We start from the raw sequence: 13,302 nt of genomic DNA, 5'->3' as shown, positions 1-13,302 counted from the left end.
AAAGCAGAGGGACCAGGTTAATACGTGCATGAATCATTGAACAGTACAGGATTAGTTGACAGAACATTTAATAAAGCGTCCAATATCCTGCACTTTATGTAATGTGGCACTGAGTACAAAAAAAGGGACCTTAAACTTGTATAAAACACGAGCTCAACCTCAAATGGAGTATTGCATCCTATTCTGGGAATCACACCTTATGAAGGATGTGAAGGCATTAGACAGGGTTCAGAAAAAAACATCACAAGCATGGCTCCACGGATGAGGAACTTCAGACACATAGATAAATCAGCAAAGATGGGAAAGTTTGCCTTGGAGGAGAGAAGGTGAAGAGATCTGATAGTTTTAGATTAGATTAGATTAGATTACTTACAGTGTGGAAACAGGCCCTTCGGCCCACACCGACCCGCCGAAGCGTAACCCACCCATACCCCTACATTTACCCCTTTACCTAACACTACGGGCAATTTAGCATGGCCAATTCACCTGACTTGCACATCTTTGGAGTGTGGGAGGAAACCGGAGCACCCGGAGGAAACCCACGCAGACACGGGGAGAATGTGCAAACTCCACACAGTCAGTCGCCTGAGTCGGGAATTGAACCCGGGTCTCTGGCGCTGCGAGGCAGCAGTGCTAACCACTGTGCCACCGTGCCGCCCACCGTGATGTGCAAAATCATGATGGGCCCAGAAAGAGTAAAGAGAGAGAAACTGCACTGGTAAGGTCAAGAACCAGAGGCCTCAGAATTAAGATAACTGGCAAAGTAATGATGTCATGAGAAAATGCTTTTTTTTTTGAACGGGCTGTGAATAGGTTCTGGAATGCACAGCCTGAGAAGTATTGGTGGGAAATTCAATCGGGGAATCAAGAGGAACTCATTATTATCTGAAAAGGAAGAAAGCACAAGGCTTTTTTTAGGGGGCGGGGAGGGGAGGGGAGGGGAGAGAGGGCACTTAGAGGAAATTAACTGAGGTGCACACTTTCAGAAAGCCAGCACAGACCCAACCGGATCAACAGCCTTTTTCTGCACCTCTGCAGTTGTATGGCACTGAGATTTTATTTTCAAATATTTAATAGTAACAATCCCCAGGAACATCCTTAAAGTTCCTACATGCAAATTTGATTGACTCACACTGGTTGACCATGCGCAAATCTGGTTCTCATATTAGATGAAGGTAATGGAAGAATTACTGAAGGTGCAACATAGATTTCCAAGTACGATACCAGAATTAGGATATACAATAAGTCAGCAAAGACTGAACAGGTTGTGGCACATATTATCTCACTAAAGTGAACTCAAAAATCTTCCTGCGATTGTTGAGAACAATAAATATGCAAAATGTTGCTGATGTAATGTTAAAAGTCATACAAACTATAATTTTTGACTTTTATTGCAAATGTTGCATGATGCAGCCAGTCTAGATAATTATAATGTCTTTTTAAAGGGTTATGGAAAACTAGGCTCATTTTAAATTCTGTGAATTCCCAGCTTTTCATTAAAAAAGCTGACTTTGGACATTGGAATTTTTCTTTAAACAAGGCATTTCTTGGAAACGACATAGTTTTAGCTAATTGCTGGTCTTGTTTACCAGAGGTCACCTGCTCGTGTTTTATGACTGGCAAAGAGTTGGGTTTGGTTTGAACAGTATTTTACTTGTAATTAAATTGTTTGACTTTCAGTTGGGGAAAAAAAACCTATCAAGGAAAAGATTGTTCAGCTGACCTTCCTGCCTTTCTGAAACATCATTGTCAGAATCCAGTGCGATACCAGATTGTCTTCTTTAAGGGTACCTTTCGATATTATGGCTTCAAATAGGATTTGCTGAGAATCAAGCAACTGTATGCATCTAGTGACTCGTCTGTGTGTGCCAGGCCAACAACTGTCTGGATTTTCCATACCTTATAAATGTTTTACTAAGTGTTATTGGCCAAAAGTATTGTTTCCACAAAGTGAATATCTGCAGAGAAAAATCCATTTGTTTTCTTTTATGTGGTAGGTATTTTTTTGATCGTTTAGAGAGGTAAACACTTCTACTTTCATTGTGTATATGAGCCAGTTTTGCATATTGCCGAGTAAGATTTGTTCTGCAATTAATGAATAATTTTGTGCTTATTAAATAAAGCTGGCTAAAGGATGTCATTGTTCAAAGTGTAACATAGAGAAAACATACAATTGGCCACATCAGGAACTGGATAAAACAATTACATTTATGCTGTGACCTGTGTCGTAGGGGGATGAGAGAGAGCATACTCCTTCCCACCTTGATCAGAACATAAAATTAGAAGCTTGGAGCACAATATCGCATACTGACAGATTCCAATTGGAAGTGTGGTAATATTAATTGGAAATGGCTAAAAAGGAAAGACATCAGGTTTCTAGAGCATTTTTAAAAATGAAAATGGCCTTGATGATAATAAAGACTTCTGGAAGATTTAGTTCCAAGCGACTTACATAAAATAAATTATCCTAGTTTATTAGAATTGGTGGATAGGTTGAAGGTAAAAGTAAAAGCAGAGGCTAGAAAACAGATAATTGGGATAATAGCACACCATTTGAAATTGGAATCGAAAAGTGTGGCGCTGGAAAAGCACAGCCGGTCAGGCAGCATCCGAGGAGCAGGAGAATCGATGTTGCAGGCATAAGACCTTCATCAGGAATGTGGGTTTCTGCCCAAAACATCGACACTCCAGCTCATCGGATGCTGCCCGACCTGCTGTGCTTTTCCAACGCCACACTTTTCAACTTTGATCTCCAGCATCTGCAGTCCTCACTTTCTCCCATTAGAAATTGGAAGAAAGACGAGGTAATCCAGTTGGTTGAATCAAACAAATTACCTGGATTTAAGTTGCACATGGAGCAGCTTGAACAAGAAAATAAACTGTAAAAAAATCTAAATACGGAAGAGAAATAAGAAAACCTGAGTTTGAAAGTGAGGGAAAAGAAGAAAAGTTTACAAGGCCAGAAGTGGAATTGTCAAGGGAATGAGAAAAGGAAAAAGAAGTGAAGCAGGAAAGAGAAAATGAGTGAAGAAAAGAAACATCAGCTTAGAAAGCTGGAACAGAAAAAGAATGATGCCTCAGACTCTAAGGAATCTTCCAATGAGGTTTAACCCAAGGTCCAATAGGAAGAAGCTTAAACTTGTTCAAGTCTTTCTGTGAAGTTTGGCAAAGGGGACAAAAAGGCATTTTGATTTCTTTTGGGAAAAAATAGAAGGAGAAAAGAATTAGAACTAAGTTTGTTATCACATGTACTCGCTTGAGTACAGGGAAAAAGTTTATAAAGTCGCCACTAACAGCACCTTCTTAGGGACAAAGGTAGCTAGGTACAGGATTTCAAGAACAAATCAGAAAAATAAAGAAATAAAAAGTTCAGCATTACAGTCCTTCACGCCGTCTTAGATACAACCTTCCTAGGTACAAAATCTTCAGAATAAATTAGAAAAATAAAATAAAATGAAATGCTCGGCATTACAAGCAGATTGCGCCAAGCCTCGCTGAACTCAATCTTACACTGCACAAAAAACACAGCCTGGTTCCGGGCACCAAGCTCAGAGTTCCTGAGACCAGGCTCCAAGCCTACCAAAGCCAGGCAGTCCTCGATCTGGGCACTGCCACTGCTGCTGCCAAGATCCTCTGATATTGCTCCAGTTTCCACGACGTCAGAAGAGAGGCCTGAAGCATGCAGGGTTAGGAGTTCTAATACTACTTACCGTGCCAGCGCCACCATCTTGGAAAGGTGGCTAACAGAAAACTAGACGCTGGTCATGGAAAGCAAGTTGATGGACAGAGTTAATGAGGTTTAGGCCTTGCCTTGTGAGGTACTTCTCCAGAGATAAGGTGGCAAAAAAAAAAGCTATTTCTTGTTCATTCAGTTTACACCCTGAAGTTGAGAGACAGAAATTTACGAACATCCAGATGTAGCTTGGGCAGATTTATATTGAGGTTGAGAGGATAAAACAAAATATCTTTGACTGCTACACATTGGTATTCAAGGTGAAGACTATGTGTGATGCACTGAGGGAAATAATTCTCTTGTAATAATTAAAAGAGTTACTCTGCCCATTGGTAAGAACATACAGAGAACCAGAAGGTTTCAACAGAAAGATAGGCATCTGACATGGCTTTTAATTACAAATGTGTTCACGGATCCAAAAATATTTTCCACAATCTCCTGAAACCCAAAAATGATAGTAAATGAGAGGATGACAGGAAGGCAAGTAGCCAAGGACGTGAAGGGGTGCCTACGTGAGTTTCCTCCGGGTGCTCCAGTTTCCTCCCACAGTCCAAAGATGTGAAGATTAGATGGACTGGCTATGATAGATTGCCCATGTACAGAGATATGTAAGTCAGATGGATTAGCCATGGGAAACACACTGGGTTTGGGTGGGGCACTCTTCAGAGGGTCAGGGTGGACTCAATGGGCCAAAAAGTTTCCTTTCACACTGTCAGGATTCCATGAAATTCTATGAGAGCTATGAGTGCTTCAGCTTCTCTTTTTTTCAAGCTAAAAAGGAGGGTGCTGAGGGTAGAAGTGACAAACAAAGGCCTAATTCCACTATCAGAAGGTGGAACACCTTCACGCAAACTGCTGACAGTTCCAGAGTAAACCCATGGGAGTTATTGGGGTCCACCAGGTCACTGTAAAGAAAGAAGCCCTGACTGATTGTACACCAGACCAAATTGTTGTCCTAAATGATGTTGATTATAAACACTGTTGTGAACATGATGGAGGTAAACAAGATACTGAACAGTTACAGAGAATATTTGTGAAAAGAAAACATAACTCCTTATTTCTCAAGGAAAGCATGTAAAACTGTACTTATGCTAAGCGATACAGGAGCTTCTCAAACTGCTGGGGAAAAACATGACATTTCTACCAGAAAGCAAAATGAATGCCAAAATTTAGTAAATAATATTAGTGGGAAGTCACTTTATTTCAGGCATACCTACAATGTGACCTAACGTCTAGGACAGTGAGTGTTGCTGTTGTTAGAACCCTCACCGATTTTTAATTTTTTTAAATTTTGTTTTGGAGCTGTGAACTGTGAGCTGAGAACTGAAGGTGACCTGTGGACTGTGAGCAGCAGCTTTTTTTTAAGAAAACAAATGAAGTCAGATTTGAAAATTAATTGTATATTATTTCATGGTTAAAATGCTCCACAGACACATTTACTCCGGAAAGGCTTCTGCTCAAATAAATTGCAGATGCTGAATGTTAAGTGGGTCCTCATAGGAAGACAGCCAGTCGTTTAAAAAAAATGAGGTCAGAGTTTGAACTGGTTTTTGGACTGTGTTTAGGTCAAAAGGATTGTACCTAGAAAAGCTAGAGGAAGGAAGTGTGATTGATCCCTGATTGTGCTCTCATTATCAACTTAATGAATATTCTGAGAATAGAATCTCAGTTATAAGAATTAAATTGATATTCCTCGGACCCTACTGGAAGATATTTAAATGCATCGGTGGAGTCAGAAACCAAGCAAGATATAATCCTTCGTTCTTGTCTGACAGCGATATTACAATTGTGGAGTCTGCTTAAGTGAATTGCCAGTTAACTTGTTTACATCTTGTTTACTTTTTCCCTTTTTATTTATTCCCTAATTATGTTTATCTTCTTTTGAGAGAGAGAGAGAGAGGCCTAGGATCAAGGAAGACTGAGTTTAAACCACACATATTCATTCGATTACCTTGTTATTTAACTTTGCTCTGCTCAAACTACTGTATTTTTAATTTTTTTTTACACTATAAATCTGGAGTCTGGTATTGATTATTCACAAAGTCTGGGATTGGTTATTCAAAGAGTCTGGTAAGGAACCAATGGAGTCAGTTTTTAAGTGTGTACGAAGGTTTTAATTTTGTGGTGTTGCGAACACAGAGGTAGGAAGGCTCTGTCCTTGATTTGGCTGTCTGTCCCCGTCATAACATGATTGTCCACAGCTTGCCGCTAGACAGAATTAATCAACTCTTGGGGAACGATTTGGCTAGAGCAAAAATAATGGCTTCTCCAGTAGTCACAGAGGAGTTACGTGAGGTCAAGTGACAAAGCAGTTACAGGAAAAGTTTCCAAGTATCTTTTCTTCCTATGTCATCACATGAGCAATGACTAAACAAAGTCTATCATCAAAAGTTAAATTAGCATTTGGCAGATAATTGGTTATCAGTAACCTTTTTTGGGAATTCAAATATTCATAGGATTATTATCAATTAGTCTTGTCCAGTTGAGCAAGACAATCAGAGTTAAGAAATGTATCACAATTGACTCAAACTAAAGCTGAAGCAAAGGCAGTTGCAAAATGTTATTGTATTAAAAATTGGCTTCTGATGAGGAAGTGGAGGCCTACATACAGACATGTGGATGAAGACTGGACAGTGGTTCACCAGATAGTGGTACTGCCCAAATATCATCTCGAAATACGGAGGATTGCCCTTGAATTTCCTATAGCAGAACAGATGTAATTTGAAAGGCTTGAACATTCGTAAGTCATTAGATTTACTGGTTGGGTCTTCACAGGAATGTGGTGTAACACCTGTCTTCACGAATAAATTGTTGGAAAGCCATAACCTGCAATCAATCTTTAACTCCCAGTTTTTGAGGAGCCATTTAGGAGGGTCTTAATAGACCGTGTGAGATCTTTACCCAAAATCAAAAGCAGGACATCAGTATGTCCTTACCATCATGGATATGACTCATCAGCTCCCAAAGGTCATTCCTTTGGGGACAATTTCTACAAAGGTAGTGATCAAGAAGTTAACTCAGCTCTTCACTCAATACAAATTACAAGTGGAAACCAAGATGGATCAAGGTTCAACACTTATGTCTAACAATTGTTCAGCAAGTCATGAACAGTCTGTGTGTACAATATTTAAAGCCTTCAGCATACCAATCAAAGACATCAGGAACATTAGAACTGTAACACTAAACTTTCAAAGCAATGATCTGGGCATACTGTCAGGACATTTTCATGATTGAGACAAAGGGTTGGAATTTCTTCAATTTGTCACCCAAGATTCACCTCATGAATCTATAAGCTTCAGTCCTTTTTGAATTAGTTTATGGACAGAACAGGTCTTCTGAAGTGAATCAGAAATATTTTTACAACGGAAGGATATTAAATCTGCATTTCGGGAGCAGCTCACAGGCACCTACAATGTGGATAAGGAACACCTTAGAGCTTCATAAAACATCATGAAGATAAGTTCTGATTGAGGGTCACTGGACTTGAAATATGAACTCTGCTTTCTGTTCACTGATACTGCTAGACCTGCTGGGTTTCTCGAGCAATTTCTGTTTTAGTTTCATAAAGGTATGAGCAGTCAGGCACACCAGAACTCTAGCATTTCAACCATGGCATGACTTCTGAGTATTACTGCCTTTACACAATCAACCACAGAAAGCAAGAATAATCAAAAAGCTTGGTAAAGTAAATTATTTTACTGACAGGCAGAATGCTGAAAAAAAAGGATCTGTTACCTCATATCAGTACGATGATGTAATATGATCACTGGGAAGAGAATAAGCAAGTATAGAAGTGCCAGGTAGTAAGGACAATGGAGAATGAAACAGATAACGAGAATGAGGCAGAGAGAGGATGAGGTAATTCTCAAATTGAACCTGCTATCATAGAATTAGTTAACCCTGTACTATTATGGATGTTAGACACCATGCTTTAATACTTACATGCAGAAGAGCGAGCAGACGCAACAAAATTTCAAGGAGTTTGTAGGGATAAATCAGGGTGTACAAATTTAGTCATTCATGATGTAGATGTAAGAGAAATCCCTCCTATGCTATAAAACAGCATCATTTTCAAAGAAAAGCAGAAATGGAGCATGTTTGAAAACCACGTCAATGAATGGAGTCAAAATAGCTGGAGACCCCCAGTCGTGCTAGGGTTGAAGCCTCATGGTTCAACCAGATTCTGCACACACTACTGAAAGTTCAATGCAGTAACAAAGGTAGACTCCTACATAATTCTTCATTTATTGACAGAGTTGTCAGTGTCATACTTCTTATTAAAATTGACATATCAAAGGGATACTGGAAAGCACCTTTAAAAGCCTGAGCTAAAGAGATGATCATCCTTTGTCACACCAGATTTCTCTGATACAGAATAATGCCACTCAGGCTAAAAATATCCCAACAACTTTCCAGAGCCCAATGAATCAAGCACAAAACAGTGTTCTAAACTGTATTAAATACTTTGATGGTGTGCTGGTAAACAGTGGCACTTGGAAGGGCCATTCAAAACAATTAGGAGGTTCAGTTAAAAAAAATTTCACAATCAGCTGGTTTAGTGATAAAACTTGCCAAAGGTGTATTTGCAAAAGCATGGGTAACCTCCCTGTCAAATGACAAGGCAAAGACAGATACTGCCAAGAACAGCAACTCCAAGCTTACATACAAATATACAGTAAGAATATGCACATTCTGTCCATTCAGTCTGTTCTGCCACTCAATAATATCATGGTTGATCTGACTTAGCCTCAACTCCACATTCCTCATTACTCCTGATAACTTTGCATTCCTTAAATAAAATCTAAATGATTCTGCCTCTAGCAACTTGAGGAAAGACGTTCCAAAGATTTACAGCCTTCAGACGCAAACATTTGCCTCATCTGTTTTAAATGGGCAACCCCTGACTTGGTAAACACTGACTCCTAATTCAAGAGTGTTGTGAAACTTGAAAGGGTTCAAAAAAGATTTACAAGGATGTTGTCAGGGTTGGAGGATTTGAGCTAGAGAGAGAGGTCGAATAGGTGAGGGCTGTTTTCCCTGGAGCATCGGAGGCTGAGGGGTGACTTTATAGAGGTTTACAAAATCATGAGGGACACAGATAGGATAAATAGACAAAATCTCTTCCCTGGGGTGGGGGGAGTCCAGAACTATAGGGCATATGTTTAGGGTGAGAGGAGAAAGATATAAAAGAGACCTAAGGGGCAATATTTTCACACAGAGGGTGGTACATATATGGAATGGACTGCCAGAGGAAGTGGTGGAGGCTAATACGATTGCAACATGTAAAAAGCATCTGGATGGGGATATGAATAGGAAGGGTGTGAAGGGATATGGGCTGGGTGCTAGCAGGTGGGACTAGATTGGGTTGGGATAGCTGGTCAGCATGAATGAGTTGGACCGAAGAGTCTGTTTATGTGCTAGACATCTCTATGACTCTAGAATCTTCCACCACAGCAAACAGCCTTTTCACATCCAATCTGCATCAAGACTGTCAGGATTTTGTATGTTTCAATCAAGTCACCTCTTACTTTAGTAAACACCATTGGATAGAAGCCGAACTGTCCAGCATACATGAAATATATGTTCCTGCTGGGAAAGCAGCCAGCAGAGGCATTCACGCTGTAGCTGTTTGTTAGCTCCAAAGTCAAGTGTCGAAGTGGTGTCTGAGTTGGTCTGACAGCAGGCATGATGATATGGTGAGGCTTGTAACTTGCTGATGTTGAATTGCATGGATGAAGGGCCAAGGAGGATGGTAGCCATGAACCATGCAAGAGCACTACGCAAAAAAAGCTATAAGATGATAGTCAGGGCAGGCATGCATCCATCTGCAGCCACCAAATACCTGCACTGTTATATCTGCAAGGAATTTGTCCTGGTTTCTCAGTAAAGGAGAGGAGAATTGGATGTGGGATATAAATAGGGTGAATTGGATCTTTAATGAAATACAAGAGAATGGAAATGGATAGTCGCTACTCAAGGAGGTCTCTATTTAAGGCTCAGAGGAAAAGTTTTCGCAATGCCAAGAATCTGATGTTGTCATTCTCACACTAATTTGACACCAAGCTCGCATTACTTTCACTACAGCAAGGAAAAGTCTCCCCATGATTTCTGTTCACCCCATAGCTTCAAATTTGACTTAGGTGCACAATATTGTGTGTACATATTTTCAGAAATTCTGATAACAGTCACTTCCTTGTGTTACAGAATTAACATTTCTACCCATATTGAATGTGTCACTGTTGGAATTCATTCAGTCTCCTTTTGACACCAGAATACTTGCTGGTTAAGTATTAACAAGTGACCAGACAACTTCACAGACATAATAATAAAGAAAGCATCAGCAAAATTTGCAGCTGCAACTTCAACAGTGTTAACTAGAAACAGAGATGGATAAGTAAGTGTTTTACCATGTAAGAAAGAATAACAAAATGATGATTTATTCAGGCATCCTTTTTCCACCTCCCAGTGGTGAGCTCAAGTGCAAAATTATCAAGGTGCTAGAAAAGTGACTGACCTCTTAACTGAGGCTTGTTGTAGTGCAGAAGAAATTAAGTGTGTATTTTACTGTTAACCCTTTTGGTCCAAAGTTCCCTTTTTAGTTTCACATTCTCACAAAGTCTTTTTCATTATGTGTGTGGAAACAGTCTCTGCAAAGCTCTAATAACAAATAATTCAAATGTCAATGAACTAGACTGGACCATCAAATCCTTATTTGCTGTGTGCCTGTGCAAACTTAATCTAATTTTAAATCACTGGACTTTCATGCATTAGGTGCAGAAATTACATGATTATTTCAAAAGGACTGAGTTAATTTCCCTTTATAAATCAGAAATCAACACTCAACTCGAGGCCATCTTGGATAGCAATGGAGCAAGCAATATAAAACTTTTTGAACATGGTTGTTAAATATTCTGTAAGTATAATAAAAGGGGCACAATTACTGTCATGGCGCATTGCCAAACAGAAATATTCATAAACGGTAGTAGTATTTGAGAATGTATAACTCGAGAAATACACAGAAATATACAAGATTCAAAACATGTAATACTTCAAAAAAAATCTAGAAAACAAACTTTCCTGTAGTCAGTGATACTATTGCAGTACATAGGCTGTCTGTAGTAAAAAGAGCTGTTAAAGATAAACAATATCATATCTATCGAAGGGTCAGATGACTTTTAAAACAAGCGCCTCATTTCTCTCAGGCCATTCGTTAATTGCTGAAGGCAGCGGATTAAGTCGTTACCTTGTTTTCTCGCTGAACCTGAATTGCTGACTTCTTTTTCTTCTCACATTTAAAAATGTTTACCTCTTCTTCTCCTTTGGCTGTTCTACAGTCCTCCTGTTTACTGCAATATTAGAGAAAAAGAGAACTTAGAAGCATTCTCATACATCCATCATGTGGCTAATGCATGAAGTGAACTAAAGAGAGGAAGTTAGTTTGTCCAATCACATCATAAAGCAGTAAGTTAATCAAGTTCAAAACAAATCAAAAACCTGATGCCTTACATTAATCAGGTGCCTGCATCTTTGCAGCATTAAATATCCTTGTGTAAATGCACATCACTGTTGAATTCAGCAACACTTTAAAGACCAAAAAATCTAGTTTCCAAGGGGGAAAAAACAAAATTCTTTATATAGTCATGATACTGAGGTTGATATCTTGGTGGCAGCCAGCATTATGACCCAATTGCTTTCTTCAAAATTTAAATGATAATGTAGCCTTGAAATAAAATGAAAATGCCTGACAATTCAACGATTATTAAATAAAAACTGTCTTGTAAGTTTAATGGGCAGTGATCTTTAGAACAAATCTTCCTCAAATTTGTCATTAAAAAATCTTTAGTTATGCAAATCTTGCTCCAAGGTACAATACATTCACAGGATACTGAAAACTATGACTTTGCGACTTCGGAGTAGAAGAACTTTGCAAAGGAACATGGAATGAAGCCAGATTTAAATCTGTCCTGTGAGAGTCTGAATTACAAAAAATTGCCAATGCTGCTTACCACCCTACATTTCCACTTCAAACTTTAAAATCTTACACTGTAAAACCTAGTTTAATAATATTTAAGATACACTTTACAACAAACACTGGAATTTGTCAGATGGATGTTGAAAAAAATTATTCCCCTTACTGGAAAGAATAGAACCAGGGAAAGTACAATAAGAATAACATGATCTATCATTTAAGAGAGATTTATTTTTTCCCTGGTTGGAGGTAGGGTCAAAGAATATTTTTAAGGCTGAATTAGAAAGATTCATGATTAGCAAAGGAGACAAAGAGTAGAGAGGATAGACAGGAAAATAGAATTAGCATCGTAGAATCTCTACAAGGCAAAAAGAGACCATCTGGCCCATTGAATCTGTACTGACCCTCCCTCCAAATAGCATCCCAGACCCATCCACCTAACCCACATTAACCATGTCTAATCCAACTAGCCTGCACATCCCTGGACACCATGGGACAATTTAGCATGGCCAATCTACCTAACCTGCATACCTTTGGACTGTGAGAGGAAACAAGGACGTGGAGAGGAAACCTATGTAATATGGGAGAATATGAAAGTTCTGTGAAGACAGTCACCTAAGGCTGGAATCGAACAGAGGTTCCTGGCACTGTAAGGCAGTAGTGCTCACCATTGTGCCACCGTACAGCAACTGAAGCCATAATCAGATCAGCCAGGATTGGCCAGCGCTGCCCCTCATTCATATGTCTACATATAACTGCTAATGGCCAGAATGTCCTTCACAAACCATACTGTCAGTAGGATAGAAAATTCCAAAAGGCTACATAAAATGATTAATACTCATATTCAAAAGAGTGAATTCTTTAAATAAGGCCAATGAGACTACCGTTTTCTTCTAAACAGTATGCATTCCCACCTGGCTACACCTTGAGATAGTTCTGGGACTACCACCCTTCGACTCCAGGCCACAAGGTCCCGTTCAGTGGCAATTTCACTTCTTGGTGCATTACTGTGCATCTGCCGCACACCTTCAATTTGTCCACTGCGTCTCAATCCGACGTTTGGAGGTGAATGCATCTCAGAGGTAGAACTTTGAGAGCCTGGTGTCAACAAATTAAAACATTTTCTAATGTACATCACTGCACCAAAAATTTAAAATGTAATTAAGCTCGCAGAAACACACTTCAAACAGTTTTATTGTTGGAAGCAAAAACATGGGAAAATAGCAAACTGTGAGTAGGTCAATTTAAAAGAAAGTTTACAAGTTGAAGAAGTGAGCAGATGAAGTTCAATGCAGTGTGTGATGTGTGATGCGGTGCTCTTTGGTACAAAGAACATGGAAAGACATGATAAAATGAAAGGCACTATTAAAAGATATGTAGGAACAGAGAGACTGGGTATATGGATACATAAGTAATTAAAAGTGGCAGGACAAGAAGAAGGATCTGTTAATAAAGCTCACTGTATTCAAGGCTTGATTAATATGGGCACAGAGTACAAGAGCAGGGAGGATGAAGTTAAACAGGACTTAAGTTGAAAATTCAGCAGGATTATTCTGTACAGTTTTGAATGCCACACTATTGGAGGATGGGAATGAACTAG

The 13,302-nt window shown here is 39.2% G+C and overlaps 1 protein-coding gene across 1 annotated transcript in view; it reads right to left on the bottom strand.

The window, feature by feature from the left end:
* Positions 1-13,302, bottom strand: part of LOC122548393 (pleckstrin homology domain interacting protein) — a 168,308-nt gene that overhangs the window by 60,114 nt on the left and 94,892 nt on the right. Inside the window, exons 13-14 of the mRNA XM_043686970.1 lie at positions 12,617-12,800; positions 10,977-11,079 (exon numbers count right to left, since the gene is read on the bottom strand). Coding sequence (XP_043542905.1) covers positions 10,977-11,079; positions 12,617-12,800 — 287 coding nt within the window. The remainder of the gene's footprint in view (positions 1-10,976; positions 11,080-12,616; positions 12,801-13,302) is intronic.

Source organism: Chiloscyllium plagiosum, chromosome 3 (assembly GCF_004010195.1).
Source record: "Chiloscyllium plagiosum isolate BGI_BamShark_2017 chromosome 3, ASM401019v2, whole genome shotgun sequence".
NCBI lineage: Eukaryota > Metazoa > Chordata > Chondrichthyes > Orectolobiformes > Hemiscylliidae > Chiloscyllium > Chiloscyllium plagiosum.
The sequence above is the reverse complement of the archived record's forward strand: the minus strand, read 5'-3'. Positions and strand labels throughout refer to the sequence as shown.